The sequence below is a fragment of the Oryctolagus cuniculus genome, chromosome 6 (assembly GCF_051225735.1).
Source record: "Oryctolagus cuniculus isolate XC-2025 breed Fujian yellow rabbit chromosome 6, ASM5122573v1, whole genome shotgun sequence".
NCBI lineage: Eukaryota > Metazoa > Chordata > Mammalia > Lagomorpha > Leporidae > Oryctolagus > Oryctolagus cuniculus.
In genome coordinates this window covers 168,080,970-168,106,934 of record NC_142872.1, presented here as the reverse complement: position 1 = coordinate 168,106,934, position 25,965 = coordinate 168,080,970, and the positions used below count along the sequence as shown (strand labels likewise).

Below are 25,965 nucleotides of genomic sequence, written 5' to 3'. Positions count from 1 at the left end.
GCGGGTCTGCAGCCGCACGGGGTGGGCGCGAGGGGCCTGGGGCTGAGGAGGAGGGAGGCGACCGGGAGTGCGCGCGCGTCGGTCCGGCCGTGCTGTGGACCTGGGGGCAGCCGCCGGGGCTCGCGGCAGGCCTGGGGGGCGGGGCGGGGCGCTACGGAGCTCCCCGGGGCCTCCGCGTTCGGGCTGGAGCCGGCTTCCCGGCAGGCTGTGCGCGAGGTCCTCGGAGGCGGCGCGGTGCCTTCTGGGGGTTGTAGTTCGGGCGGCGAGGGCGGGACTCGGCTTCCCGGCGGGCCGCGCGACGGCGGGGCAGTCGGCGGGCAGCAGCGGCGGCGGTGGTTCCGGCGGCGGGCGGACGAGCGGGCGGGCCGAGCCGAGCTGTGCTTGAGCGGGCGGGCGGGCGGGCGGGATGCGGAGCCGCCGGCGCTTCCTGGCCGCCTGAGAGTCGAGTCCCGGCCGCCTCCGCGCCGGCCCCGCGGCCCGAGAGCCGGGAGCGCCGGCCGGGCCCAGAGCCGCCCCGGCCGGACCCCGGCGCCGGCCCGCCCCCCGCCCGGCGCCCATGCGGGCCGGGCCCCGCCCCCCGCCCCGAGCCCGCCGAGCGCCGCCGAGCCCGCACCATGCTCAAGTGCATCCCGCTGTGGCGCTGCAACCGGCACGTGGAGTCGGTGGACAAGCGGCACTGCTCGCTGCAGGCCGTGCCCGAGGAGATCTACCGCTACAGCCGCAGCCTGGAGGAGCTGCTGCTCGACGCCAACCAGCTGCGCGAGCTGCCCAAGGTGAGCCCGCACCTGCGCCGCGCCGGCGGGCGGCAGGTGCCTCGCCGCGGGCGAGGCCGGCGGGCGGCGCTGCCGCTGCCCCTCCCGGCGCGGGGACGGGTCGGGGGCCCTCCGAGGTCCCGGCCGGCGCTCCCGTTCTTCCGGTCGGCTTGTTTTCCTTCTCCCGGGCCGCTCCGGCGGAGCCGGAGGAAGCAGGTTATGAGGGATTTCCTTCCCAGGGGCTGGGTGCTGAGCGCCGGGGACTGGTGCCACGGAGGGTGTGGCTGTGCCGGGGAACCTGGCGTGACAGCCCTGCCTCCTTGGGCGTCGGTGCGCGCCCGGGGTCCCCCTGCGCCGCTTTGCGGGCCGGCGCGCGCCTCTGCGTGTGTACGTGTGTGTGTGTGTGTGTGTGCGTGCGTGTGTGGTCTCTGCCCGGTTCTCAGCGTGGATCTGCTGAGGTGTGGCTTGGGCGTGCCAGAGGACCCCAGAGGGCTGGTCTCCAGGCTGGGGTCCCCACGCGCACGGAGGCGGGGGACGGGCCGTCCAGTGGGCAGCGGGCAGCTCTGAGCCGGTGGGAGGCGTGGCGCAGCCCCGCAGGAGTCTGTGGGCGGGCCCGTGGGTGCTCCCTCCCCCGCGTCCAGAGCTCTTGCTGGGGGGGCTGCTCTGCCCCAGAGCCCATCCCCCAGCCACACCCCCTGCCCACAGCCCTTCTTCCGGCTGCTGAACCTGCGCAAGCTGGGCCTGAGTGACAACGAGATCCAGCGGCTGCCCCCTGAGGTGGCCAACTTCATGCAGCTGGTGGAGCTGGACGTCTCCCGCAACGGTGGGCGGGGGCGGGGCGGGGCGGGGCGGGCAGGCCGGGGCTGGGGGCGGGGCGGGGCGGGGCCAGAGCAACTGTCGGGGCCTCTCGCAGACATCCCCGAGATCCCCGAGAGCATCAAGTTCTGCAAGGCCCTGGAGATCGCCGACTTCAGCGGGAACCCCCTGTCCAGGTGGGCCGCGGCCGGGGGCGGGGCGGGCCGGCGGCCGGAGGGCCGGGGCTGCGGGCGGCCCGCGCCCTGCGTCTGAGGCCCTGCGCCCCCCCCAGGCTCCCCGAGGGCTTCACGCAGCTGCGCAGCCTGGCTCACCTGGCCCTGAATGACGTGTCCCTGCAGGCACTGCCCGGGGACGTGGGCAGGTGAGTGGCCACCCCCGGGGCCCGCCTCTGCCTTCCTCACTTCCTCACCCTTCTCACTCCCGCCCCCGGCTTCTCGCGCAGCCTGGCCAACCTGGTGACCCTGGAGCTCCGGGAGAACCTGCTGAAGTCCTTGCCGGCGTGAGTGCGCCGCCCCGGGCTGGGTGGGGCCGGCCCGCGGGCAGGCGCTCAGCCGCGTCTCCTCCGCAGGTCGCTGTCTTTCCTGGTCAAGCTGGAGCAGCTGGATCTGGGAGGCAACGACCTGGAAGTGCTGGTGCGGGCGGGGCCTGAGGCGGGGCCTTGGGGGGCGGGGCGGGGCAGGGGCGGGCGGGCCGAGCCTCCCTCCCCTCCCGCTCTCTTCCCGCAGCCCGACACGCTAGGGGCGCTGCCCAACCTGCGGGAGCTGTGGCTGGACCGGAACCAGCTGTCGGCGCTGCCCCCGGTGAGTGCGGGCGGCACCCCGGCGCCCCGCGTCTCTGCCCGCTGGCTAACCGGCGCCCCCCCCCCCCAGGAGCTGGGGAACCTGCGGCGCCTGGTGTGCCTGGACGTGTCGGAGAACCGGCTGGAGGAGCTGCCCGTGGAGCTGGGGGGCCTGGCGCTGCTCACCGACCTGCTACTCTCCCAGAACCTGCTGCAGCGGCTTCCCGACGGCATCGGTCAGTGCCGGCCGGGGGTGGCTCTGGTGCTGGAGGGCTCGGGGGGGCCTGGGCCTCGCCCCGGTAGCAGGGAGGGCCCGAAGAGAACCCATGCCCAGATCCGGTGCCGGTCCTGTGCGGCCTGGTGCGTGCCCTCCGAGGAGGCGTGGCCCCGCCAGTCCTGGGTTGGGCAAGCAGGACGGGGGCCCAGGCGTCGTGGGAGCGGGTCGGTGGCCCTCGGCAGCCCTCAGAGGAGTGGGGGTCTCGTGTGTCTTGCACGGTGGGGGGGTGCCCAGGGTTGGCCTCGGCCCCCCCCCCAGCCCCCTCTGCGTCCCCCTCACGCCAGGCCAGCTGAAGCAGCTGTCCATCCTGAAGGTGGACCAGAACCGGCTGTGCGAAGTGACCGAGGCCATCGGAGACTGCGAGAACCTGTCCGAGCTGATCCTCACCGAGAACCTCCTGACGGTAGGCCCCGTGCCGGGCCGGTGCTGCTCCCGGGTGTTGCTTTTGCGGCTGGGAGCTGCGGGGTGCGCGGCACACGACCCTGAGGGTGGGGACCCCGTGTGGGCCCACGCGGCGGGCTGAGCTGGCCTGGCTCGAGCTGCGAGGGAGGGAGGCGTTTGGGTCTGAAGAGGAAGCTTCCCTGGCTGGGGCAGGGGTGGGGGCCGCGGGGCAGGGGTGGGGGAAGGCAGGAACGAGGGTGGAGCAGACTGGGGCCCCTGCCACGCTGTGGTCTCATCTCCCGTGGCCCCGGGAAGGGGGAGGCACCTCCTGTGCAGAGCAGGGGGTGCCCAGGCCGTGGGGACGGATAGGGCGACCCTGTGGGGGACAGGGACAGGGAGCCCTGGGACAGCGGGGCTTTGGGGAGGGCGGAGCTGGGAGCCCTTCAGGTCCTGGGTTGCAGACGGCCTGGCTGGGCGTCGGCGGTGGGCGGTCTTGTCCTGGTTTCAAAGATTTGTCTGGAAGGGAGAATGAAGGGGAGGTGGAGGTGGAGGGCTTCTGTCTGCTGGTTCACTCCCCAAGTGGCTGTCGTGGCCAGGGCCGGGCAGGCCGGAGCCAGCTGCCCCATCTGGGTCTCCCATTCGGGTGCAGGGGCCCCAGCCCTCGGGCCGTTGTCCACCGCTCTCCCAGGCCACAGCAGGGAGCTGGGTGGAGACAGCAGCCAGGACGGAGCTGGCGCTCGCACCGAGGGTGGCCGCTTAACCCACTGCACACAGCGCCGGCCCCGCCGTGGTGGTGGGTCTCGGCCTGCTGGGTAGCAGGGGTCGGGGGCTCTGTCCTCCTTCGTCTGCCCTGGGGGGCTCCCGGCTCCTGCAACCGCTGGCCTCGCCTTGCCCACCCAGGCTCTGCCCCGCTCTCTGGGGAGGCTGACCAAGCTGACCAACCTCAACGTGGACCGGAACCACCTGGAGGCACTGCCGCCTGAGATCGGGGGCTGCGTGGCGCTCAGCGTCCTCTCCCTGAGGGACAACCGCCTGGCCGCCCTGCCGCCCGAGCTGGCCCACACCGCCGAGCTGCACGTGCTGGACGTGGCCGGGAACCGGTGAGTGCCGCCCCCCCCCCGCCCCCGCCCCCGCCCCGTCGGGGCGCAGCCGCTCACCGCGCCTGCCGCCTCCAGGCTGCGGAGTCTGCCGCTGGCGCTCACCCACCTCAACCTCAAGGCCCTGTGGCTGGCCGAGAACCAGGCGCAGCCCATGCTGCGCTTCCAGACCGAGGACGACGCCCAGACCGGCGAGAAGGTGCTCACCTGCTACCTGCTCCCGCAGCAGCCGCTGCCTGGCCTCGGTAGGTCGCCGGGGCCCGGCTCCGCCCAGCGCGGGCGTGGCCTCGGGGGGGCCTGGACCTGACCCCTGCCTCCCTCAGAGGACCCCGGGCAGCAGGGCAGCCCCTCCGAGAGCTGGAGCGACGTCCCCCCGAGCCGTGCCAGCGTCATCCAGTTCCTGGACAGCCCCGCGGGCGGCGAGGACGCCGAGGAGGCCGCTGCCGAAAAGCGGGTACGGGGGGGGGGGCCGGACACCGAGCGCCCGCCCCGCCACCTGCCCGCCGCCCTGCTTCCCTCCCTCACCCCGTCCTCCCGCAGGGCCTGCAGCGCCGGGCCACACCCCACCCCAGCGAGCTGAAGGTGATGAAGCGGGGCATGGAGGAGCGCCGGGCCGAGGCGCCCTGCCGGCCTGAGCCCCCGGAGGAGGTGGGAGGGGCAGCAGCTGGCACCACGCTGCGGGGGGGCAGGGGGCCTGCAGGGCAAGGGCGCGGTGCACAGAGGGTGTGGGGTGGACCCCAGTGCGGGAGGGGCGTGGGGTGGACCCCGGGTGCGGGAGGGGCGTGGGGTGGACCCCGGTGCGGGAGGGGTGTGGGGAGGACCCCGGGTGCAGGAGGGGTGTGGGGTGGAGCCCGGTGCGGGAGGGGCGTGGGGTGGACCCCGGGTGCGGGAGGGGCGTGGGGAGGACCCCGGGTGCGGGAGGGGTGTGGGGTGGACCCCGGTGCGGGAGGGGTGTGGGGAGGACCCCGGGTGCAGGAGGGGTGTGGGGTGGACCCCGGGTACGGGAGGGGCGTGGGGTGGACCCCGGGTGCGGGAGGGGCGTGGGGTGGACCCAGGTGCGGGAGGGGTGTGGGGAGGACCCGGGTGCGGGAGGGGTGTGGGGTGGACCCCGGGTGCGGGAGGGGTGTGGGGTGGAGCCCGGTGCGGGAGGGGCGTGGGGAGGACCCCGGGTGTGGGAGGGGCGTGGGGAGGACCCGGGTGCGGGAGGGGTGTGGGGTGGACCCCGGTGCGGGAGGGGTGTGGGGAGGACCCCGGGTGCGGGAGGGGCGTGGGGTGGACCCCGGTGCGGGAGGGGTGTGGGGAGGACCCGGGTGTGGGAGGGGCGTGGGGAGGACCCGGGTGCGGGAGGGGTGTGGGGTGGACCCCGGTGCGGGAGGGGCGTGGGGAGGACCCCGGGTGCGGGAGGGGTGTGGGGTGGACCCCGGTGCGGGAGGCCGCTCCCCATGCCCGCCCTGCCGCCCGCAGGAGAAGAGGCTGAGCAGCGAGTCGGGGCTGAGCGAGGACTCCGGCGCGGCCGCCAGCACGGCCTCCGCGGGAGAGCCCGGGGACGCGCTGACCGTGCAGGGCCCGAGCCCCCAGGACGACCCGGAGGAGGAGTACGAGGAGGTGAGGGCGGGGCCCTGGCCGGCCTGCGCTGGCGTGAGGGGGGCGCGTCTCCAGCCGCAGAGCCGCCCGTCACACTGCCGCCTGCGGGGGGTGGGGCCAGGCCAGGCCGCCCCTCACCCTGCTGCCCACGCAGCCCACAGTGCACTTCGCCGAGGACGCCGACAGCCCGGAGGGGCAGCTGGAGGCGCCCTGGCCCCTGCCGGGCGGGCGGCAGCGGCTCATCCGCAAAGACACGCCCCACTACAAGAAGCACTTCAAGATCTGCAAGCTGCCGCAGCCGGAGGCCGTGGTGGCCCTGCTGCGGGGGGCGCAGCCGGACGGCCAGGGCCCCGCCCTGCCTGGCGACTGGCACGACGGCCCCCGTGCGCCCCGGGCGCCTCGGGCGCAGGGGGAGGAGGAGGAGGAGGAGGAGGAGGAGGAGGAGGAGGAGGAGAACGGGGCCGAGGAGGAGGAGGAGGAGGAGGAGGAGGAGGCTGAAGCGGAGGAGGAGGGCGGGGCCGCCAGCGAGGAAGAGGACAAGGAGGCGGGGCCCTGCGTGCCCTCCGTGAAGGTGGGTCCCGGCCCCAGCCTGTTCCCAGGGCTCGCGCTGGCGCTGACCCCAGGACACACGCAGCTTCTGCCTGACCCCCTGCCGCGGGCTGTGGGCCGTGGGCCAGCTCCCAACCCCGAGAGCCACGCTGCAGGATCCTCCCTGTGCTGGTGCTGCCCTCCCCTGAGCCGACAGCTGCGGGTCCTGGAGCGTCGCTCGGGGCTGGGCCGGCCTGGGCTATGGGGCTTGGTGTGTGCTCGCGGCTGGGCCGGGTGAGGTGGTGGTGGGGCTGGCGGTGGCTGACCCGCTCTGCCTTGCTGGTGCCGTCCTGACAGGGCGTGTCGTTCGACCAGGCCAATAACCTGCTGATAGAGCCCGCCCGCATTGAGGAGGAGGAGGTCTGTACCCGCTCCGCCGGCCTCGCCTCCTGGGCTGCGGGCTCTCGCCTCGCCCTCGCGCACCCCGGGGCTCCGAGGGGCTTCCGCAGCCCCCTGAGCCAGCCCTCTGCTTGCAGCTCACTCTCACCATCGTGCGGCAGACCGGGGGCCTGGGCATCAGCATCGCGGGGGGCAAGGGCTCCACTCCCTACAAGGGGGACGACGAGGTGAGGCGGCCCGCCCCCCGCTGCTGTGTGGCCAGAGGCGCTGGCTGGGGGAGGCAGTGCGCCCAGGCCCGCAGCCAGCTCACAGCCGAGGGCTTCTAGTGGGCGGGGCCGGGATGAGGAGGGCGGGCAAGCACCCACCTGCCTGTCCCGCAGGGCATCTTCATCTCTCGGGTGTCCGAGGAGGGGCCCGCGGCCAGGGCCGGCGTCCGAGTGGGCGACAAGCTCCTCGAGGTGAGCCACGGACGGAGAGACTTGGGCCCGCGACCACGGGGGAGGCCGTGGCGGCCCAGCGGCCAGCCCCTGGGAGAACCCGTCTGCGTGGGTGGTGTGGGGCACGGCAGCCCCGGGGCTGGCTTGGAGGGGGTCAGGCCCGAGCAGGTGTAGGGGTTTGGTCCCCGCCCTGAGCACGTGGGTGGCCAGCAGCTCAGGAGAGGCCTCAGCCTTCCTGCGGGGAGGCGAGCGGGGCGGCGCTGGGCGGCGTGGGGACCCGGCCTGGGGACCCGGCCTGGCTGCCTCCCGGCTTTCCCCTGGAGGAGGGCTGGGGCCGGCGGGGGCTGCCTTGGCGCACGCAGCGTGGCCGCAGTGGCTCTGCCCCCACCCCCGCAGGTGAACGGCGTGGCCCTGCAGGAGGCGGAGCACCACGAGGCGGTGGAGGCGCTGCGGGGGGCGGGCGCCACCGTGCAGATGCGGGTGTGGCGGGAGCGCATGGTGGAGCCGGAGAACGCGGTGACCGTCGCGCCCCTGCGGCCCGAGGATGACTACAGCCCCCGGGAGCGGGAGCGGCGTGGCGGGGGCTCGCGGGAGGCCCCCGGAGCCCTGCGACAGCGCCAGCGCCATGCGGCCTGCCTGGTCCGCAGCGAGAAGGGGCTGGGCTTCAGCATCGCCGGGGGCAAGGGCTCCACGCCGTACCGCGCCGGCGACGGGGTGAGGCGCCCGGCGGAGCCGCGGGCTGGGCAGGCGCTGCGCTGGCGCCCGAGCCGCCTCACGAGGCCCCCTGCTCCCCACAGGGCATCTTCATTTCCCGCATCGCCGAGGGGGGTGCTGCCCAGCGCGCGGGCACCCTGCAGGTCGGTGACCGCGTCCTCTCGGTGAGTGGGGCGCCCGGGGAGGCTGGGGGCGGCCATCGGTGCTCCTCGTCCTGTCCCCTTGGGGGCCCGCGTGACCCCAGTGCCCTCACGCAGATCAATGGAGTGGACATGACGGAGGCCAGGCACGACCACGCGGTCTCCCTGCTCACCGCTGCCTCCCCCACCATTGCCCTGCTGCTGGAGCGGGAGGCCGGGGGGCCCCTGCTGCCCACCCCCACGGCCGCCCCTGGGGAGCTTGGGCAGCCGAGGCTGGCCCCGAGCCTGCTGGAAGGACCGTACCCTGTGGAGGTGAGCCGCCCACCCCGGGGGCGTGGGCCCCGAGTTCCGCCCCCTCAGGCCTGGATGTAGCCCCGTGGAGGCCCCCTCCCCGCGCCCTTACCAAGGCCCCCGTGTGTCCAGGAGGTCCGCCTTCCACGAGCCGGGGGCCCGCTGGGGCTCAGCATCGTAGGGGGCTCTGACCACTCGAGCCACCCCTTTGGCATCCAGGAGCCTGGCGTGTTCATATCCAAGGTAGGGTTCAGGGTGGGCGGGACCCACGGTGGGTGTGGGGCGTGGCCGGCGCAGCCCAGCCCAGCGGACGAGGCCGTCCCCCCACAGGTTCTCCCGCGGGGCCTGGCTGCGCGCAGTGGCCTGCGGGTCGGGGACCGCATCTTGGCGGTGAACGGCCAGGACGTGCGGGAAGCCACGCATCAGGAGGCGGTGAGCGCGCTGCTGCGGCCCTGCCTGGAGCTGTGCCTGCTGGTGCGCAGGGACCCGCCGCCGCCCGGCATGCGGGAGCTGTGCATCCGCAAGGCCCCCGGGGAGAAGCTGGGCATCAGCATCCGCGGGGGCGCCAAGGGCCACGCGGGCAACCCCTGGGACCCCACGGACGAGGGCATCTTCATATCCAAGGTGAGGGAGGCCCTGCCCGGCCGGCCCCGGCCCCCCGGGCCCCCGGGCCCCGCCGGCGCCAGGCCTCCCGTGTCGGTCTCCCCGCAGGTGAGCCCCACGGGGGCGGCCGGACGCGACGGGCGGCTGTGTGTGGGGCTGCGGCTGCTGGAGGTGGACCAGCAGAGCCTGCTGGGCCTGACGCACGCCGAGGCCGTGCAGCTGCTGCGAGGCGTGGGCGACACCCTCACCGTGCTCGTCTGCGACGGCTTCCACGCCAGCTCCGCCGCGGCCCTGGAGGTCAGTGCTGTCCCCACAGCCTCGGGCTCTGGGGACTGGGGCGCAAGTGTGCGAGGGGCCGCCTCCTGCTCCCCCAGCTCATCCCTGGGCCAGGAGCTCACTCTTCCTGGTGGCCTCTGTCCGGCTGACCTCTCACGCAAGCCTAGAGCATTAGCCGAGCCAGGGGTGCGGGGAGGGGCCCCGGGGAGCAGGGGTGGCGGCAGCATCCTGCTCTCGGCCGTCTTCGCCCTCCCGGAGCTGCCTCGGGGAGCCCACTGGTCCCAGGGCACGTGGCCGTGCACGGCTTCCCCTCCTCACAGTGGCTCTACCTCAGCTGGCTCTCGTGGGTCCTGGCGGGTGACTGCCTGCTGGACACCAGCCAGAGACACCTGGGGCCTCACTGTTGGAGCACAGGGGCTGTGTTCTGCTTGCTAAGGCCCCGTGCACCACGCAGTGCCCTGTGCTCGGGCCACAGGCTGGCCCTCGCCCCCCGCCGTCCCGGGGGGTGCGGGAAGGGGCCTGGCCTGCTGCCCTGCTCCCAGGCGTGTGTTCAGAACTTCCGGTCCCTGCAGCTCCACGGTCTGTCTCTTTACGGGGCTCTGGCCCCTCGGGAAGCGGGCGCTGCTGTGCCCATGCCTGGCTGGGCGTGTCCGTGCTCCGGTGTGGGCGGGGCTTCCACAGGCAGGGGACCGGCACCGGGGAGCTGCCCTCGCGTTTCTGATGGGCCTGGCAGTGAGGGTGCTGGACCAGGGAGACCCAGAGCCTCGGGTGTGTGCAGGTCTCGTGAACTTGGGGTGCGCCCGCCTCTCACACTCACCTTGTCTGCCTCCACACTGCCCGCGAGTGGAGCCCCTGACCCTGGCCGCATTACGTGGTCCCGGGGCCAGGAGCCGTGGGTGTGCAGTGCTCTGCACGCCTGGGTCCAGGCTTTGTTTCTGGACCGGGCTGACTGGGCGCCGCGGGCCCCGGGCCGGGCGACAGCGCCCTCTCGGTGTGTGGTGTCCTCGGCCTCGGTGGCTTTGCCGGGACGAGAAGGGCGGCTTTCCTCCCGCAGGGCTTGTTCCGCTCTGCGGCGTCTCCTGCGGAAGGGGCCAGCTCCACCAGGTTTGCTTATTTACTCCAAGCGAGGGGGCTCCGTCCGCTGGTTCACTCCCCAAATGGCCGCAACAGCCGGGGCTGGGCCGGGCCAGAGCCAGGAGCTTCCTCTGGGTCTCCCACGTGGGTGCAGGGTCGGAGCCAGATCAGAAGCGGAGCAGCTGGGAGTTGAACCAGGTGTTCTGAAACGGGTGCCGGCATCCCCCATGCCGGCTGTGCCACACGCCCAGCCTGAGACGGGGGTCTTCTCTATCCTGACAAGTGTTTACCCGGCCACCGCGTGCCATGGGCGTCCCTGCCCCGCCTGGCCCCCACAGAGGCAGGGCACGCAGGCCCGGGCCGGTGTTGCCTTGGCTGCCCCGGCTGTCTCTCGGGCTTCTCCGAGTGGCTCCCCATGATGGTTTCAGCCTTCTGGATTCCATGCCGTGTCCTCGCGTCCACTCAGCCTTCCTCTCTGGTTCCTTAACGACCGCAAGGGGCGGCGCTGGCCCGTCCCTGGCACCGGCACCGGCACCGAGCACGGAGGGACAGTGTGGGTCCCACGCACAGCTGTTAGGGACCGTCACGCACTCCCGGGGTCAGCACGACAGCGCTGCCCACGAGGAACCTGCCTCGCTCTGCCTCCCCTTTGGATAAATACGAGCAGATACTAAAATAGACTTTAAAAGATGTATGTATTTGAAAGGCAGTTACAGGCCGGCGCCGCGGCTCACTAGGCTAATCCTCCGCCTGCGGCGCCGGCACACAGGGTTCTAGTCCTGGTCGGGGTGCCGGATTCTGTCCCGGTTGCCCCCCTTCCAGGCCAGCTCTCTGCTGTGGCCAGGGAGTGCAGTGGAGGATGGCCCAAGTGCTTGGGCCCTGCACCCCATGGGAGACCAGGAAAAGCACCTGGCTCCTGGCTCCTGCCATCGGATCAGTGCGCAGCGCGCCGGCAGCGGCGGCCATTGGAGGGTGAACCAACGGCAAAGGAAGACCTTTCTCTCTCTCTCTCTCTCTCTCACTGTCTACTCTGCCTGTCAAAAAAAAAAAAAAAAAAAAAAGACAGTTACAGAAGGGGCGGAGGGGGAGAGAGAGGAGAGACGATCTTCTCTCCGCTGGCTCACTCCCCAAATGGCCAAAATGACCAGGGCTGGGCCAGGCCAAAGCCAGCAGCCAGGAGCCTCCTCCAGGTCCTCCACGTGGGTGCAGGGGCCCAAGCCCGTGGGCATCTTCTGCCTTCCCAGCCATTAGAGAGCTGGATTGAAAGAGGAGCAGCCAGGACTCGGACCGGCGCCCACGTGGGATGCTGGGGCCACAGGCAGAGGCTTAGCCCACAGTGCCCCTGTGACGGCCCTGCCGCCCGGTTCCGGTTCCGTGACGGCTGGTCCTCGTCACCAGGCGTGCCGCGTTCTGCCTCATCCTGGCCCCCGGAAGGGGCTGGGCCGGGACCCGGCTTTGCTGAGCACCCTGACCTGGTCGTGGAAGCGCCCGCTTCCGGGAGCACGGGCGCTGCTAGGTGTCCGGAGGTCCAGCCTGGGTGTGTGCCCTGCTGCTGGCCGGGGCGGGGCCTCAGGGCCTCGTGGTGGCCAGAGCTGCAGGGGAGCCGGCACAGTATGCTTCCCGCCGCTGCCCTGCCGTGCTGGGGTTCGAGCTGTCGGCTCGCGCTCCTGGTGCTCTGCTCTCTGCTTGGCTGCCGCTCGTTCGTACCTACGGCGTGACGTGCCGCCTCGGCTGTGGCACCTGCCGATGCCCTAGACCTTCAGCCCCGCCTCGTCTGCTCCGCAGGACTCCCCACCTTCAGTGTGTGCTCCTGCAGTCACTTGGCCGTGCCCTTACCCCTCATCTCGATCCTGTCAGTATTTTCACTTGTGAGAGGCAGGGGTCGTCCATCCGCAGGGTCAGTCCCTCAGGTGCCCACAGCGGCCGGGTCAGAACCGGGTCAGAACCAGCCACGGCCTGCTGCCTCCCCGGGTGCACGCCAGCAGGAAGCTGGAATCAGAAGTGGATCTTGCCGGCGGCGCCGGCACCCCGGGTTCTAGTCCCGGTCGGGGCGCCGGATTCTGTCCCGGTTGCCCCTCTTCCAGGCCAGCTCTCTGCTGTGGCCAGGGAGTGCAGTGGAGGATGGCCCAGGTGCTTGGGCCCTGCACCCCATGGGAGACCAGGAGGAAGCTCCTGGCTTCGGATTGGCACAGCGCCGACTAGCGGTCATTTGGGGGGTTAAGCAGTGGAAGGAAGACCTTTCTCTCTGTCTCTCACCGGGTGGGCTGTGTGGCTCCTGGCTTTAACCTGAGTGGACCAGCCGATGGGAGAGATCTCTCCCCGTCTCTGCCTTTCAGATACACAAACACGTCTTTGAAAAAGACAACACCAGTGCGCATGCGTGGTGAGGACAGGCGCTGAGCCTGCCCTGTGGGGTGGGCGTGTTCCCAGGTCCTCCCAGCCGCCGTCCTGCCTGTCGCCGGGCAGTGGGCAGTGGGCAGCCGGGCAGGCCTTTCCTTGGGGCTCACGCCGCAGACGTGGTCCAGCCTGCACGGTGGGGGACCACGGTGCAGTGAACTTCCGGCTGAAGGCCCAGTCCCGAGTCTGCCCTGGGGGTGGGACCCGGCGGCCGCCATGCCCACCTCGGCCCTCCGTCCTCAGGTGTCCCCGGGGGTCATTGCCAACCCCTTTGCGGCCGGCATGGGCCACCGGAACAGCCTGGAGAGCATCTCGTCCATCGACCGGGAGCTGAGCCCTGAGGGCAAGGTCAGGACGCCTGCTGCGGCCGCTGCCAGCCCTGCGTGTTCTGTGCAGGAGAAGGAGCTGCCCGCACCCAGCCCGCCGTGGGGGCCCGAGGCCTTGCAGGCCACCGTGAGTGTCCCATCCCTCCTGCCCCACACGGCCCATGGGGCAGTGGTCTGCCGGGCCCCAGGCCCCCGCCGCCAGGACCAGTGCCTGGACAGGGCCCCTGCCCGCGTCCTCACCTAGCAGCCGTGGACGTGGGGCCCAGGCCCAGCCTCTGCAGGCAGAGGAGCAGCTGCGGGGGGGGGGGGGGGAGGCAGGGGCGGGGCTGGCTCGGGCAGCTGGGCTGGGTGTGGGGGCTCTTATTCTCCCCCAAGAGGCATAAATAGCCTTCCCCGAGGCTCGCCCAGCTGGCCGCCACCGGGAGACCCAGCAGGAGTGTGAGTGCCCTGGGGCTGTGGGGGGGTGGCTGGCGTCTCTGGCCAGGACAGGCAAAGCTTGGGTGACCGGTGTGGGTCACCTCAGTGCATGGGTGGAGGTGGCTGAGCCGGGAGGCCCTGCAGCCAGCCCCCTCCTAGGCAGCTGGCATAGGCGCGGGGCAGCAGCTGTCCCCCGACACGCATGTCTCGTCCTGGCTCTCTCTGCCTGGGCCTCCAACCTCCTGAGCCGAGGCAGGACCCCAGACCCCACCTTTGGCCTGAGCCCTTTCTGGTCACTAGTCCCGTTTGGGGGTGGTCAGCTGGCGCCTGAGGAGTGGCTTCGGTGCCACCCAGCCCTCACCGCACACTGCCCCCAGCCCCTGCAGGTACCGTCCAGCACGACGGGAGGGAAGATGGCCGAGGCCGCCTGCTCTCCCGGCAGCCAGCAGGTGAGTGTCCCCAGTCCCGGTGCTCACTGGGTGCAGCCCCTGGGGAGGTGGCGTGGGGAGACTGGGCCCTGCTCCCCGCTGCCACCGTCATCCGGCTGAGGACAAGGCCGGTGGATACCTTCCCGGCCAGAGCTGGGGGCAGGGGTGGCCCTGGCTGCCCACGCCCTCCCCTCTGCTGGCTCAACACTGCCCCCAGCCGGCTCCCGCCTTTCTCCCTGTCTCCTCCGCACTGCCCTCTGCAGACTGAGCCAGGGGTCATCCAGCCGTTGGCTCGGGCCTGGCCCAGGGGCTCCCCAACCCAGAGGGGCAGCAGTCCCAGCTCTGTGAGTGCCCCGTCCCACTCGGCGTGGGGGTGGCAGGGTGGCGGTGGGGTCAGAGGCAGTTGGCAGGGACAGCTGGCGGCCGGGAGGTGCCTGCAGCTGGGACAGCTGCCCCCCCAGCAGTTAAAACCGACCCCCCGCAGCCCCCCTCCCCCGACGAGCTGCCTGCCAACGTGAAGCAGGCGTACAGGGCCTTCGCCGCGGTGCCCAGCCCGCACCCGCCCGAGGACGGCCCCGCCCAGGTATGCGGGGAGCCCTTCCCCTGCACGGCCCGGGGGGGGGGGGGGGGGGGCGGGCGTGCCGGGTCCAAGGCCCTGCTCTGGCTCCCGCAGCCCCCCGCGCCCGGGACCTTGGCCTCGCCCGAGCAGCTGTCTTTCCGCGAGCGGCAGAAATACTTCGAGCTGGAGCTGCGCATGCCCCAGGCTGAAGGCCCCCCCAAGCGCGTGTCCCTGGTGGGTGCCGACGACCTGCGGAAGATGCAGGAGGAGGAAGGTGAGGCGGGGGCGGGGCGGGCGCGGCCTGGGTCTGGGCTGGCCCCGCCCGGTCTGACTGCCCCGCCCCCGCCAGCCCGCAAGCTGCAGCGGAAGAGAGCTCAGATGCTGCGCGAGGAGGCCGCTGCGGGGCTCGCCCTGGACGCCGAGGCCCCGGAGGAGGAGCCGGAGCCGGAAGACGAACCGCCCTGGGCCGGCCCGGGCCCCACTGGAGGGTGAGGACCTCCCGTCTGTCCCCGGCCGGAGGGCTCGAGGCGCGCACGCGCCCTGCGCCCTCACCGCACCCTGCCCCTCTCCCAGGCCCAGCCCGACTGGCCCCGCTGCCCTGGGAGGCGGCGGCGCCCCGGTGCGCACAGCCAAAGCCGAGCGGCGCCAGCAGGAGCGGCTGCGCATGCAGAGCCCGGAGCTGGGGGAGCCGCCGGCGCCCGAGCGCGCCTTGTCCCCGGCCGAGCGTCGCGCCCTGGAGGCGGAGAAGCGGGCGCTGTGGCGGGCGGCCAGGATGAAGTCGCTGGAGCAGGACGCCCTGCGCGCGCAGATGGTCCTCAGCCGGTCCCAGGACGGCCGCGGCAAGCGGGGGCCCCTGGAGCGCCTGGCCGAGGCCCCGTCCCCCGCGCCCACACCGTCTCCCACCCCACCGGAAGGTCCGTGTGCCCGGGGGTGGGGGAGCCGGGGACCCGGTCCGCCGCAGGGACGGCTCCCAACGCCCGCTTCTCGCTTCTCGCCCCGCAGACCTCGGCCCCCAGCGCAGCCCGGCCCCTGGACGCCTGGTGAGGAGCCCGCAGCCGCCACCCTCGCCCGCGCCGCTCCGGCCTGGGGGTGGGGGTGCGGACCCCGCCCCGCGGCCCTCGCCTCCTGCGCGTACTCTCTCTGCCTCTCCCCCCTCGCGCTGTCCTCTCCAGCCCCTGTCTGGAAAGAAGTTTGACTACAGGGCGTTCGCAGCCCTGCCTTCTTCCAGACCTGTCTATGCGCTCCAGGTACCGCGGCCGCGCGGCGCGCCCCGCCCCGCAGCCCTGCGCGCGCTCGCCCTGCTTGCCCCCTTGCGCACCGTCCCTGCACTCTGGCCCCGCGCGCGCCAGTGGCTCCCCGCAGGTCCCTCGCCGCCCTGACCGCCCTCTCCCCGCCGCAGTCGCCCGGCCTGGAGGAGCTGAGCTGCCTGGAGCCGTCCCCCAGCCCCAGCCCGCAGGAGGAGGACGGAGAGGTGGCCCTGGTGCTGCTGGGCAGGGCCCCGGCCGGCGCCGAGGACACGACGCCGTGCAGTGGCCGCCGCCCGCTGCGGCCGGGACGCCGGGGCCTAGGCCCCGTGCCTTCGTAGGGGCGCGCGCGCCCGGCCACACTGTAACTAGTGACGTTTGTACAACCAAAGACTCTATTTTGTGGTTTAAGGAGAATAAAGTTGACTACGTTTTAGCCCCCGCGCCTCCGTCCGCCGCTCTGCAGGGTGGGGCTGGCGGGGCTGGGGCTTGTTCGAGGCCCCGGGGCGGCTGCACTCGCACCGGGAGCAGCGCCTGCAGCTGCTCGGCCGGCGGCCAGCGGGCGCGCGTGACGAAGAGGAGGCGGAAGCGGTGCAGGCGCGCCTCCTGGAACCGCGCGGGGCTGTACTCGGGGCCGTCGGCGGGGCGCCGCAGCGACAGGTAGCGCTCCTGCTCCAGCAGCCCGCGGCTCAGCAGCGCTTGCGCCAGGCCCGGCTGCACCGCGTCCAGCTGCCGCAGCACGGCCGCAAACAGGTCCAGGTCGCGCAGGTCGAAGACCAGCGGCTTCCCGTACCTGCGGGGCCGGGCGGGGCGGGGCGGGGCGTGGGCAGGGCCGCCCCGCCTCCCCTGGGCGCCACGCCCGCCGGCCCCGCGCCTCACCTGAGCGCCCCCAGCAGCGCCAGGCGGATCCTCTCCGGGCGCAGGTGCTCGGGGTTCACCGTGTCCAGGTAGTTGGTGTCCTGGTAGCGCAGGAAGGTGGCCGCCTGGCCCGAGGGGTCGATGACGAGAGGCCACCTGGGGGCGACGAGCGGCTCGGCGCCGGCCGTCCTCGCGGGCTCACCAGCCCCCCACGCCCCGCAGCACTGACCGGCCGTCGGCGCTGATGCGGTCGCCCACGTCTTTCAGCAGCACGTCGTGCAGCTCGGTGATCTGGCACCGCAGCCCGGGCGCCATCGCCTCGTCTGGGGGGTCGGGGACAGCTAGCGGCGCCCGCGCCAAGCCCGCCCCGGGCCTCGCCTCCCCGCGGCCAGGGCTGACCCCGCCCACCCTCCTGGGCCTGCTCCCGAAGCTCCAGCCTGGCCAGCGCCAGCGTCTCCTCGGCCGTCTGAGCCTGCTGCCGCAGCCTGTCCACGCGCGCCTCGGCGTCCTTGACGGCCTGGAGGGGGCGCCACGGCCGGCTCGGCTCGGAGCAGCCAGGCCCAAAGCCGCGCCCCACCCCCGCCAGCTGCGGGAGGGACCGGTCCCCCGGGGGCGCGGGGGGTGGGGCGTAGGGGCGCACCTGTGCCGAGGGCTCCGTGCTGACCGCGCGCCGGCGTTCGCACGCGTCGAGCTCGGCGATCCTCCGGCTGAGTTCGCAGTAGGCCTGCTGCAGCTGGGGGCGCCCCCGTGAGCCCCGCCGCCCCTCCCCCGCCGCGCCCCTCCCCGGGGCACGCGGCCCGCTCACCTCCTTGTGACAGCGCTGCTGCTCCTGGGCCAGCCGCTGCACCTGGAGGGCCATGCTGGGGGGCGGGACGGGCAGGGTCAGAGGGCTCCCCGTCGGCACCGCGCCCCCGCCCGAGCGTCCCCGCACCGCGTGGCCTCCGCCTGCTGCTGCGTCTGGGTCTCGCGCGCCCGGCGCTGGTGTTCGGCGTCCATGTTCTGCAGCATGGCTTCCGTGAGGCTCAGATCCCAGGAGCGCAGCACGCCGGCCACGGGCTCCAGAGAGGTCACCTGCGGACAGCGCGTGCGTGTCGCCGGGGTGCTTGGTCCCGTGCCTCACCCGCCTCGGGGGCGCGCACGCTGCCGCAGGGACCCCACGCAGCGGCCCCAAAGCTGAGCCCTCGACAGTCCATGCAGCCACCAGCTCCCGTGGCAGGGCCTCCAGGGGTCCACCTCCCCCAGGCTCCTGCCCATGGCCGGAATCCAGAGCTGCCCCCACCCCGCCCCCCGAAGCAGTGGCAGCCAGCAGGGCCAGCAGGCAGCAGAGGCTGGACCTCACGAAGTCGCCCACACCAGGCCCAGACACAGGACACCAAAGCCCGCCCCGGCCTGGTGCCGGAGGGGGGAGGGGAGCGGAGGGTCTCAAAGGCCCCCTCCAAGGCAGGGTGGACGCCTGCCTGGGCCCCAGCTCTGCCAGACCACCCAGCCAGACGTCGCCTGTGCTGGGAGTTCCATTCTACCAAAGAAAACAAAGATGTGCGCGAGCGAGGCGCAAGCCAGGCAGCCAACCCAGGGGCAGGCGCCCGGGCTCCCCACGGCGCACCTGGGAGGCCAGTGATGGCCCTGCACCCACGTGGGGGGCCCGGACGGAGCTCGGGCCCAGCCCAGCAGTTTCGGCCATGGGAGCAGGAGCCAGTGCGTGGAGATGTGTCTCTGGGCCTCTCTGGCTGTGCGGCGTTGGGTCACTCCTGCACCTTGCAGCCTGCACACGTGCCTTCCGCCTTGCTGGACATGGATGCCCCTGCATTTGTTCCGGGTTACGTGCCTGGGAAGGCTTTAGCCCTTGGGTTTTGAGGTTAGGCCGGGCCGGAGCAGACGGAGGCCCCTGGGTGGCCGGGTCCCCGCGTGGGAGCTGCCGGGGCTCCGCCCAGCACCCTCCCCCATCTGCGTGGCTCTGGAGTGTCCCTGGCCTCCGGGCACTGCCCAGCTCTGCCCGGGGCCCCGGCACGGAGCCCAGCCCAGCGCTCAGCCTGCGGAGCTGGGAGTCACGGCCTCTCCGTTCACATCCGGCTTCTTGGGGTCATTTGTGATTTTTTTGCCTGATGTCTGTATCCTCTTTAAGATTGATTTTATTTATCTGAAAGGCAGGGTTGGAGATGGGTCAGTCTTCATCCAGTGCTCACTCTCCAAACGGCTGCCGTGGCTGGGCCTGGGCCGGGCCGAGCCTGGAGCTCCATCTGGTCTCCCATGTAGGCACAGGGGCCCAAGCACAGGCCAGCAGCTCTCAGGACTCCAGCGTGGCAGGTGGCCCAGCCCCCGTGCCCAGACGCAGGTCCCACGTCGCCGCTGCGCCTGGTTCTGCCTGGGCCCTGTGTTTCCATCTCAGGAGGGTTCCCGACATCTTCCCTCCGTGTTTCTGGAGAGCTCCTGCTGCTCCGTGGTCAGCCTGACACGTTTCGGGTCTGATCGGCTCTGCCGCTGAGCCGGCCCCCGGGGAAGGCGCCAGGCTGCGCCCAGGCGAGCTGCTGTGGACGCCTGCCACACGTCTTGTGCACATGGCTTCATCTTCCTGGGGTAAGTGCCCAGGAGTGACGCAGGGCCACACAGAACCACGGCTGCTGCCCCAGCCTTCCCAGAGCGGGGGCCACACGGGGGGGGGGGGGCCGGCAGGGAGTCAGTGTCCCGGGCCAGGCGTGTGCCTGGCTCAGCAGCCCCCTCCTGTGTTCGTCTGCTGCCATTACAGCTCTGCAGCCCCCTTGGCTGTAGGGTGGCGGGGGGGGGGGGGGGGGGGGGGCAGGCCCAGGGCAGCCTCAGATCTGTCACCTGCGGGCCTTTCTCTTGCCCGTGGCTTGGCTTCTTTGCTTCTTATCGTGGTATTGATTTAAAGATTTACTTATTTGAAAGGCAGAGAAAGAGAGATCTTCCATGCAGTGGTTCACTCCCCCAGGGGCCACAGCGGCCAGGGCGGGGCCAGGCTGAAGCCAGGAGCTCCATCAGGGTCTCCCACGTGGGTGCAGGGGCCCAAGCACTCGGGCCATCCTCCACTGCTTTCCCAGGCCACAGCAGGGAGCTGGATCAGAAGTGGAGCAGCCGGGACTCCAACTGGCGCTCAAATGGGATGCCGGCACCACAGCACTGGTCCCAGGCCAGTTATTTAAACAGAAAACATTTTCATCTTATTTGAAAGGCAGAGACAGAGAGAGGTCGTCCCCCAGTTCCCTCCCCAGACGTCTGCAGCAGCCCAGGCTGGGCCAGGTAGAGGCCAGGAGCTGGAATCTCACTCCAGGTCTCCCACGTGGGACAGCAAGCACTTGGGGCCCTGACAGCCGACCGGGCGGGAGCCAGTGCACAGACGTCTCCGCCCCCCCTCTCGGTGCCACTCCACCTTTCCAGTAAGTCAATCGAGGGGAAGTTTGGCCACTGATGAGGCCCAGCCGAGCGGGGTTTGTGACTGGGGTCTTCTCCCACGTGTCCTAAGTGTCCTGGACTCCGGGCTTCCCCCGTGCCCCACTCGGGCCGACCTCACGAGAGCCTGCCGGGCAGGACGAGGCTCGCTCCTCTGTGGGGGTCCCGGTCTCCGTCCTCCCCGCGTGCTGGCCCGAGTGCGCCCAGACGGGCTTGGGAGTTCGTGGAGAACCCGGTTCTCAGGCGGCTTAAAGGAGACGAGGGTGGAGGCTCTACAGGCTCTCGGCCGGGCTGCGGCTCAGGGGGCCCCGCACCTGCTCGGGGGTGCTGCCGTCGTCCGCGTGCACCCGCGGGTCTGCGCCGAGCCGCAGCAGCAGCTGCACGGCCTCCAGGTGCCCCCCGAAGGCCGCGCGGTACAGCGGCGTCCGGCCGAAGGCGCCCTGCGGGAATGGCTGGTGAGCGAGGCCCCGGCCGCGCGGCCCGGCCCGGCTCCCCGCACGCACCTTGCTGTTGGGGTTGGCGCCCAGCTCAGCCAGCAGCTGGATGGCCCGCGGCTGCCCGCCCGCGGCCGCCTCGGACAGCGGCGTGTTCCCGTGGCGGTCCTCGCACTCCACGAGCGCCACGCGCCGCTGCAGCCGCCGCGCCGCGCCCTCCTCGTCGTGGCCCACGCCCTCGCGAGTCAGCAGCTGCTCCACCTGCGCCGGCGGCCGCTCTCACCCGCGCGCCCCGCCCGCCTCCTCCAGCACCGCCCCGCCCACCCGCGCGCCCCGCCCGCCTCCTCCAGCACCGCCCACCTCCTCCAGCACCGCCCCGCCCACCCCGTACGCCCGCCCACCTCCTCCAGCACCGCGCGCATCTCCCCCACGTCCCCGTCGAAGGCGGCGTCCAGCAGGCGGCCGCGGCGCTGCAGCTCCTCCCGCCGCTCGCGCTGCGCCGCTTCCTCCTGCTCGCGCCGCCGCCGAGCCGCCGCCTGCTCCCGCAGCACCGCCGCAACGAAGGCCTGCGGGGCACCACCCGGGTGGCCGAGCCCAGGCCTGGGGTCCCGCCCGCAGCCCCGGAGTCCCCGCCCGCAGCCCCGGGGTCCCCGCCCACAGCCCCGGGGTCCCGCCCGCAGCCCCGGAGTCCCCGCCCACAGCCCCGGGGTCCCCGCCCGCAGCCCCGGAGTCCCCGCCCACAGCCCCGGGGTCCCCGCCCGCAGCCCCGGAATCCCCGCCCGCAGCCCCGGGGTCCCCGCCCGCAGCCCCGGAGTCCCCGCCCGCAGCCCCGGAATCCCCGCCCGCAGCCCCGGGGTCCCCGCCCGCAGCCCCGGAATCCCCGCCCACAGCCCGGGGTCCCCGCCCGCAGCCCCGGAATCCCCGCCCGCAGCCCCGGAATCCCCGCCCACAGCCCCGGGGTCCCCGCCCGCAGCCCCGGGGTCCCCGCCCACAGCCCCGGAATCCCCGCCCGCAGCCCCGGGGTCCCCGCCCACAGCCCCGGGGTCCCCGCCCGCAGCCCCGGAATCCCCGCCCACAGCCCGGGGTCCCCACCCGCAGCCCCGGAATCCCCGCCCGCAGTCCCGGGGTCCCCGCCCGCAGCCCCGGAGTCCCCGCCCGCAGCCCCGGGGTCCCCGCCCGCAGCCCCGGAATCCCCGCCCGCAGCCCCGGGGTCCCCGCCCACAGCCCCGGGGTCCCCGCCCACAGCCCGGGGTCCCCGCCCGCAGCCCCGGAATCCCCGCCCGCAGTCCCGGGGTCCCCGCCCGCAGCCCCGGAGTCCCCGCCCGCAGCCCCGGGGTCCCCGCCCGCAGCCCCGGAATCCCCGCCCGCAGCCCCGGGGTCCCCGCCCACAGCCCCGGGGTCCCCGCCCGCAGCCCCGGGGTCCCCGCCCACAGCCCCGGGGTCCCCGCCCGCAGCCCCGGGGTCCCCGCCCACAGCCCTGGAATCCCCGCCCACAGCCCCGGGGTCCCCGCCCGCAGCCACGGTCCCCAGCCCTGGGTCCCCGCCCCCAGCCCCGGGTCCCACCCACCGTCCCAGGTCCCCCACCGTCCCCAGCCCCTAGCCCCGCGTCCCTCCCACCGTCCCCACCTCCAAGCCCCGGTTCCCCGCCCACAGCCTGGAGTCCCCGCCCACAGCCCCGGTCCCGCCTGCAGCCCCGGAATCCCCGCCCCCAGCCCCGGGTCCCACCCACCGTCCCAGCCCCCGGCCCCGGGTCCCGTCCCCAGCCCCAGGTCCCTGCCCACCGTCCTCAGCCCCGCGTCCCTCCCACCGTCCCCAGCCCCCAGCCCCGGTTCCCCGCCCACAGCCCGGAGTCCCCGCCCACAGCCCCAGTCCCGGTCCCGCCCGCAGCCCCGGAATCCCCGCCCACAGTTCCAGGTCCCCGCCCACCGTCCCCAGCTCCGGTACCCGCCCACCGTCCCCAGCCCCGGGCCCCTCCCACCGTCCCCAGCCCTCAGCCCCGTGTCCCCTCCCACAGCCTGGAGTCCCCGCCCACAGCCCCGGGTCCCCGCCCACCGTCCCCAGCCCCCAGCCCCAGGTTCCCGCCCACCGCCCACAGGCCTGGGTCCCCGCCCCCAGCCCCGAGTCCCGCCCACCGTCCCCAGCCCCCGGCCTGCCCCGGAGTGGGGCCCCCGGCCCGCTCACCTCCCTCTGCAGCTTCTCCATCCGCTCCTCGTACTCCTGGCGCTGCCGCTTGCGCCGGGCCAGCTCCCTCCTCGCCAGGTGCTGCCGCAGGGCGCCCTGGATGACCATGGCCGCGCGGTCCTCGGCGGTGGGCTCTGGGGGTGAGAGGGCGCGTGTGGACGGCCCCGGTGCGCTGACCCCCAGGCCCCCGCCTTCCCGCCCGGCCAGGCCGAGCCGCTGGGCCTGAAAACGCCGGCCGGGGCCGGGAGGGGCTGGGGCGGAGCTGCCCGGCGAGGGCGGGTGGCGATCCGCGGTCCCCACGGTCGGTCGAGCCGAGGCCCAGGCTGCACGCTGCGCCAGGGACCCGAGAGACCCGCACCAGCTAGAACCGACCTGGCGCACGGGGCTCCCAACGCCCCTGGACCCGCGAACCGGCGCCGGGCACCGCCCGCTACACCGCGGGCAGCTGGGGATATCTCCAGGGAGACCCGCCGGGAGCTCCTGGTTCCATCTCACCCAGCCCTGGCTGCATCGCCATTTTAAAAAATCTATTTGAGAGGCAGAGACAGAGAGGCCCCTCCACGGCTCACTCCCCAAAGGGCAGCAGCAGCCAGGCCTCCGCTGGGGAGCAGGGGCCTCCAGCCCTCACTGCTGCCTCCCTGGTGGGCAGGAGCAGCCCTAGCCCAGGCCCTCTGGCTGGGACCCGTGCATCACCAGTGCCCCCCAACGCCGACTTTACGCTGTGGCGTAGCAGGTAAAGCCGCCACCTGCAGCGCCAGCATCCTATATGGGCACCGATTCGTGTCCCAGCTGCTCCACTTCTGATCCAGCTCTGCTGTGGCCCAGGAGGGCAGTGGAGGATGGCCCAAGTGCTTGGGCCCTGCACCCGCGTGGGAGACCCAGAAGAAGCTCCTGGCTCCTGGCTTCGGATCAGCGCAGCTCTGGCCATTGCAGCCAATTGGGGAGTGAACCAGAGGATGGAAGACCTCTCTCTCTCTCTCTCTCTCTCTCTCTCTCTCTGCCTCTCCTTCTCTCTCTGTGTAACTCTGACTTTCAAATAAATAATTTTTTTAAAAAAAAAGGCACATATGCAGCGAGCTGGATCAGAAGTGGAGCAGCCAGGACTTGAACCGGCGCCATACAGGATGTCCGTGCTGCAGGCAGAGGCTCAGCCCACTACGACACAGCGCCAGCCCCTAAATGAGGGCTCTCTGAGTTGCTGTGTTTGTGCTAATTTGTCCTGAAGCAAGAGATACCCAACTGCCAACCACATTAAAAAGCAGAATAATAAAAATATTTTAATAAGTCAAAAATGTATAAGAAAGGAACCCCAAGTAGGCAGAGAAGTATTAGGCAAATACCAACAAAGTATTTTGTTGTATTCAAAACACAAATAATTGACTGCATTACATGTAAATGGAAAAGAATTCTGAGTGAAAGACAAGGATTTGAAAAACAGTTGGGGTGGCTGTGTGAGCAGTCGTTAAGCTGCTGCTTCCAATGCCCACGTCAGGGCCCTGGGTTCCTGCCCCACCAGGGCTTCAAGTACTGGGACCCCTGCCAGCCACCGGGAGACCCCCGCAGAGTTCTGGGCTCCTGGCTGCAGCCTGGCCCAGCCCTGGCTGTTGCAGCCATCTGGGGAGTGAACCAGTGGATGGAAGACCTCTCTCTCTCTCTACCTCTCCTCTCTGTGTAACGCTGCCTTTGAAAGTCAGAGTTACACAGAGAGGGGAGAGGGAGAGGGAGGGAGGGAGGGAGGGAGGGAGAGAGAGAGAGAGAGAGAGAGAGAGAGAGAGAGAGGTCTTCCATCTGCTGGTTCACTCCCCAGTTGGCCACAAGGGTCGGAGCTGCGCTGATCCAAAGCCAGGAGCCAGGAGCCTTTTCCAGGTCTCCCACGCGGGTGCAGGGGCCCAGGGACTTGGGCATCTCCCACTGCTTTCCCAGCCACAGCAGAGAGCTGGATCGGAAGAGGAACAGCCAGGACTAGAAATGCAGGCACCAGCTTAACCTGCAGCACCACACCGCTGGTCCCCAAATAATTTTTTAAAGTAAAACTAGGGAGGGGTCGGCGCTGTGTCGTAGCAGGTCAAGCCACCGCCTGCAGTGCCGGCGTCCCACGTGGGCCCTTCTCGCCTCTCGGCTCTGGGATGAGACCTCCACACGCACCACTGGGATGCAGGGGTTTGGGAAGCAAACCCCAGGGTGGAAGATCTGTCTCTCTCTCTCCTGTCTGAAATGCTGTCAAATAAATCTTCAAACAAATTAGCAGGAACCCTGTAGCACGTCTTCAGACTCAGATCCCAGCTGCCGACAGCGGGAGACCGGCCCGGGAGGTGCTCACAGGACGCAGGCGCGGGAAGACGACTTCCCAGGGGCTGGGCGGGAGCATCAGGGTGGCAATCACAACCCCAAGGCGCAGCCTCGCTGGGGCCCAGGACCCCAGAGGCAGTGCACCTGGAGTCAGAACGGGGGAATGGACTCGGCCCTGGGACCAGCACTGGAGGAGCCTCAGAAGGGGAGGAGGGAGAGACAGGGGCAGAGAGAGGCCAGCAAATCATGGCGGGGAACCTCCCCCGAACGGGAGCTGAGTGTGGGGCAGCTGCACAACCCCACACGTGCACGGCGAGACATCTGCGGGAATCCTGAGAGCCAAGAGGGGCAGGGGTGGGGGCAGGGGCAGGGTGGCTCAGCCCAGAGCCCTCTCCTCCTCAGGCCACCTTTGGCTTGGCCCAGCTTCGGCCTCTGCAGGTTTTTGGGGGATGAACCGGCAGATGGGAGATATCACCCCCCTTCAAATAAATAAATTAATAAAAAAAGAAAAATAGAAAAAAAAAAAACACAAAACCTGCCAACCAAAAATTCTATGTGCAGCAGAACTGTCCTGCAAAATGCGGGAGAGATCAAGCCGTTCTCAGGGGGTGGGAAGCTGAGGGCCGGCGGGGGACGGACCAGGACGCGCAGCACCCGCCCGGCCACCCCCACCCGCCTTCTGTTCCCCACGGCGGCGGGGGCCAGCCTGACCCACGGTGCCACCTGACTTCCGCGCCCTCAGCCACCGACAGCCACGGCGACCACAGAGAAAACCGCTGGGGGCACACAGAGAAGGGGACGAGAAAGACACTCAAACGTGACTGCGAGGGACACAGAAGACCACAGCAACGCAGGACGCGCAGGACCAAATGCAAACGCCCGGCGTGAGCTCCTCGTCGGAGGAGGCAAAGGCAGACGCCGGCAGGACAGTCGGCTCAGCCACGCGCAGCCGTGCACTGTCACAAATGCCCAGCACACCTGGCACAGCCACGAACGCCCGCATGGCTCCACAGGGCCACACACAGCCACGAACGGCCACGCACACGCCACACACTCTGCACACCCCAGCACGGTCCCGCATGGCCGACCGAAGTCAGCTGCAGAGATGGAGGTCGGGACGGCTGCAGGTGACCAAGGTGGGCACCTGGCGAAGTGCTCTGCGACCACAGGACAGTGCGAGACGTGGCAGTGACAGGAAGCTGAGAGCCCGCAGATGTGGCGGTGGGAAACCCCTCACCCCCAGACTGCCCAGGGCAGCGGAGACGCACAGCTCGGGAAAG

At 71.7% G+C, this 25,965-nt stretch overlaps 2 protein-coding genes across 26 annotated transcripts in view; one reads left to right on the top strand and one right to left on the bottom strand.

The window, feature by feature from the left end:
* The first annotated feature begins 480 nt into the window (after nt 1-480).
* Nucleotides 481-15,954, top strand: SCRIB (scribble planar cell polarity protein). 9 transcript variants are annotated; one of them, XM_070075600.2, is made up of 34 exons: nt 481-773; nt 1,458-1,575; nt 1,666-1,744; nt 1,840-1,929; nt 2,011-2,067; nt 2,137-2,200; nt 2,294-2,368; nt 2,438-2,582; nt 2,908-3,026; nt 3,905-4,104; nt 4,180-4,346; nt 4,425-4,555; nt 4,642-4,749; nt 5,566-5,706; nt 5,840-6,256; nt 6,571-6,633; nt 6,750-6,839; nt 6,993-7,070; nt 7,446-7,763; nt 7,847-7,906; nt 8,021-8,215; nt 8,327-8,437; nt 8,525-8,818; nt 8,906-9,094; nt 12,788-12,997; nt 13,665-13,736; nt 13,979-14,059; nt 14,200-14,298; nt 14,389-14,548; nt 14,624-14,762; nt 14,848-15,188; nt 15,277-15,314; nt 15,447-15,521; nt 15,674-15,954. In XM_070075600.2, the coding sequence occupies exons 1-34, from the start codon at nt 615-617 to the stop codon at nt 15,857-15,859; spliced, it is 4,869 nt and encodes a 1,622-aa protein (XP_069931701.2). In that variant the 5' UTR covers nt 481-614; the 3' UTR covers nt 15,860-15,954. The 9 variants fall into 9 exon arrangements, with proteins under 9 accessions (XP_069931701.2, XP_069931706.2, XP_069931699.2 ...); XM_070075598.2 differs by having other exon boundaries at nt 482-773; nt 7,847-7,927; XM_070075605.2 differs by lacking the exon at nt 4,642-4,749 and having other exon boundaries at nt 7,847-7,927.
* IQANK1 (IQ motif and ankyrin repeat containing 1) overlaps nt 15,882-25,965 on the bottom strand; it is a 20,224-nt gene continuing 10,140 nt past the window's right edge. For 4 of the 17 annotated variants that reach the window (XM_089336523.1, XM_089336524.1, XM_089336532.1 and 1 more), the window contains 6 exons: nt 22,397-22,530; nt 20,617-20,781; nt 20,096-20,476; nt 17,308-17,447; nt 16,606-17,236; nt 15,945-16,532 (listed from right to left, as the gene is read on the bottom strand). In XM_089336523.1, the coding sequence (XP_089192649.1) occupies nt 15,945-16,532; nt 16,606-17,236; nt 17,308-17,447; nt 20,096-20,476; nt 20,617-20,781; nt 22,397-22,530 (2,039 nt within the window). Of the gene's footprint in view, nt 16,533-16,605; nt 17,237-17,307; nt 17,448-17,979; nt 18,314-20,095; nt 20,477-20,616; nt 20,782-22,396; nt 22,531-25,965 lie in introns of those variants that run through there. The other 13 variants (XM_070075618.2, XM_070075615.2, XM_089336534.1 and 10 more) reach the window with 13 other exon arrangements.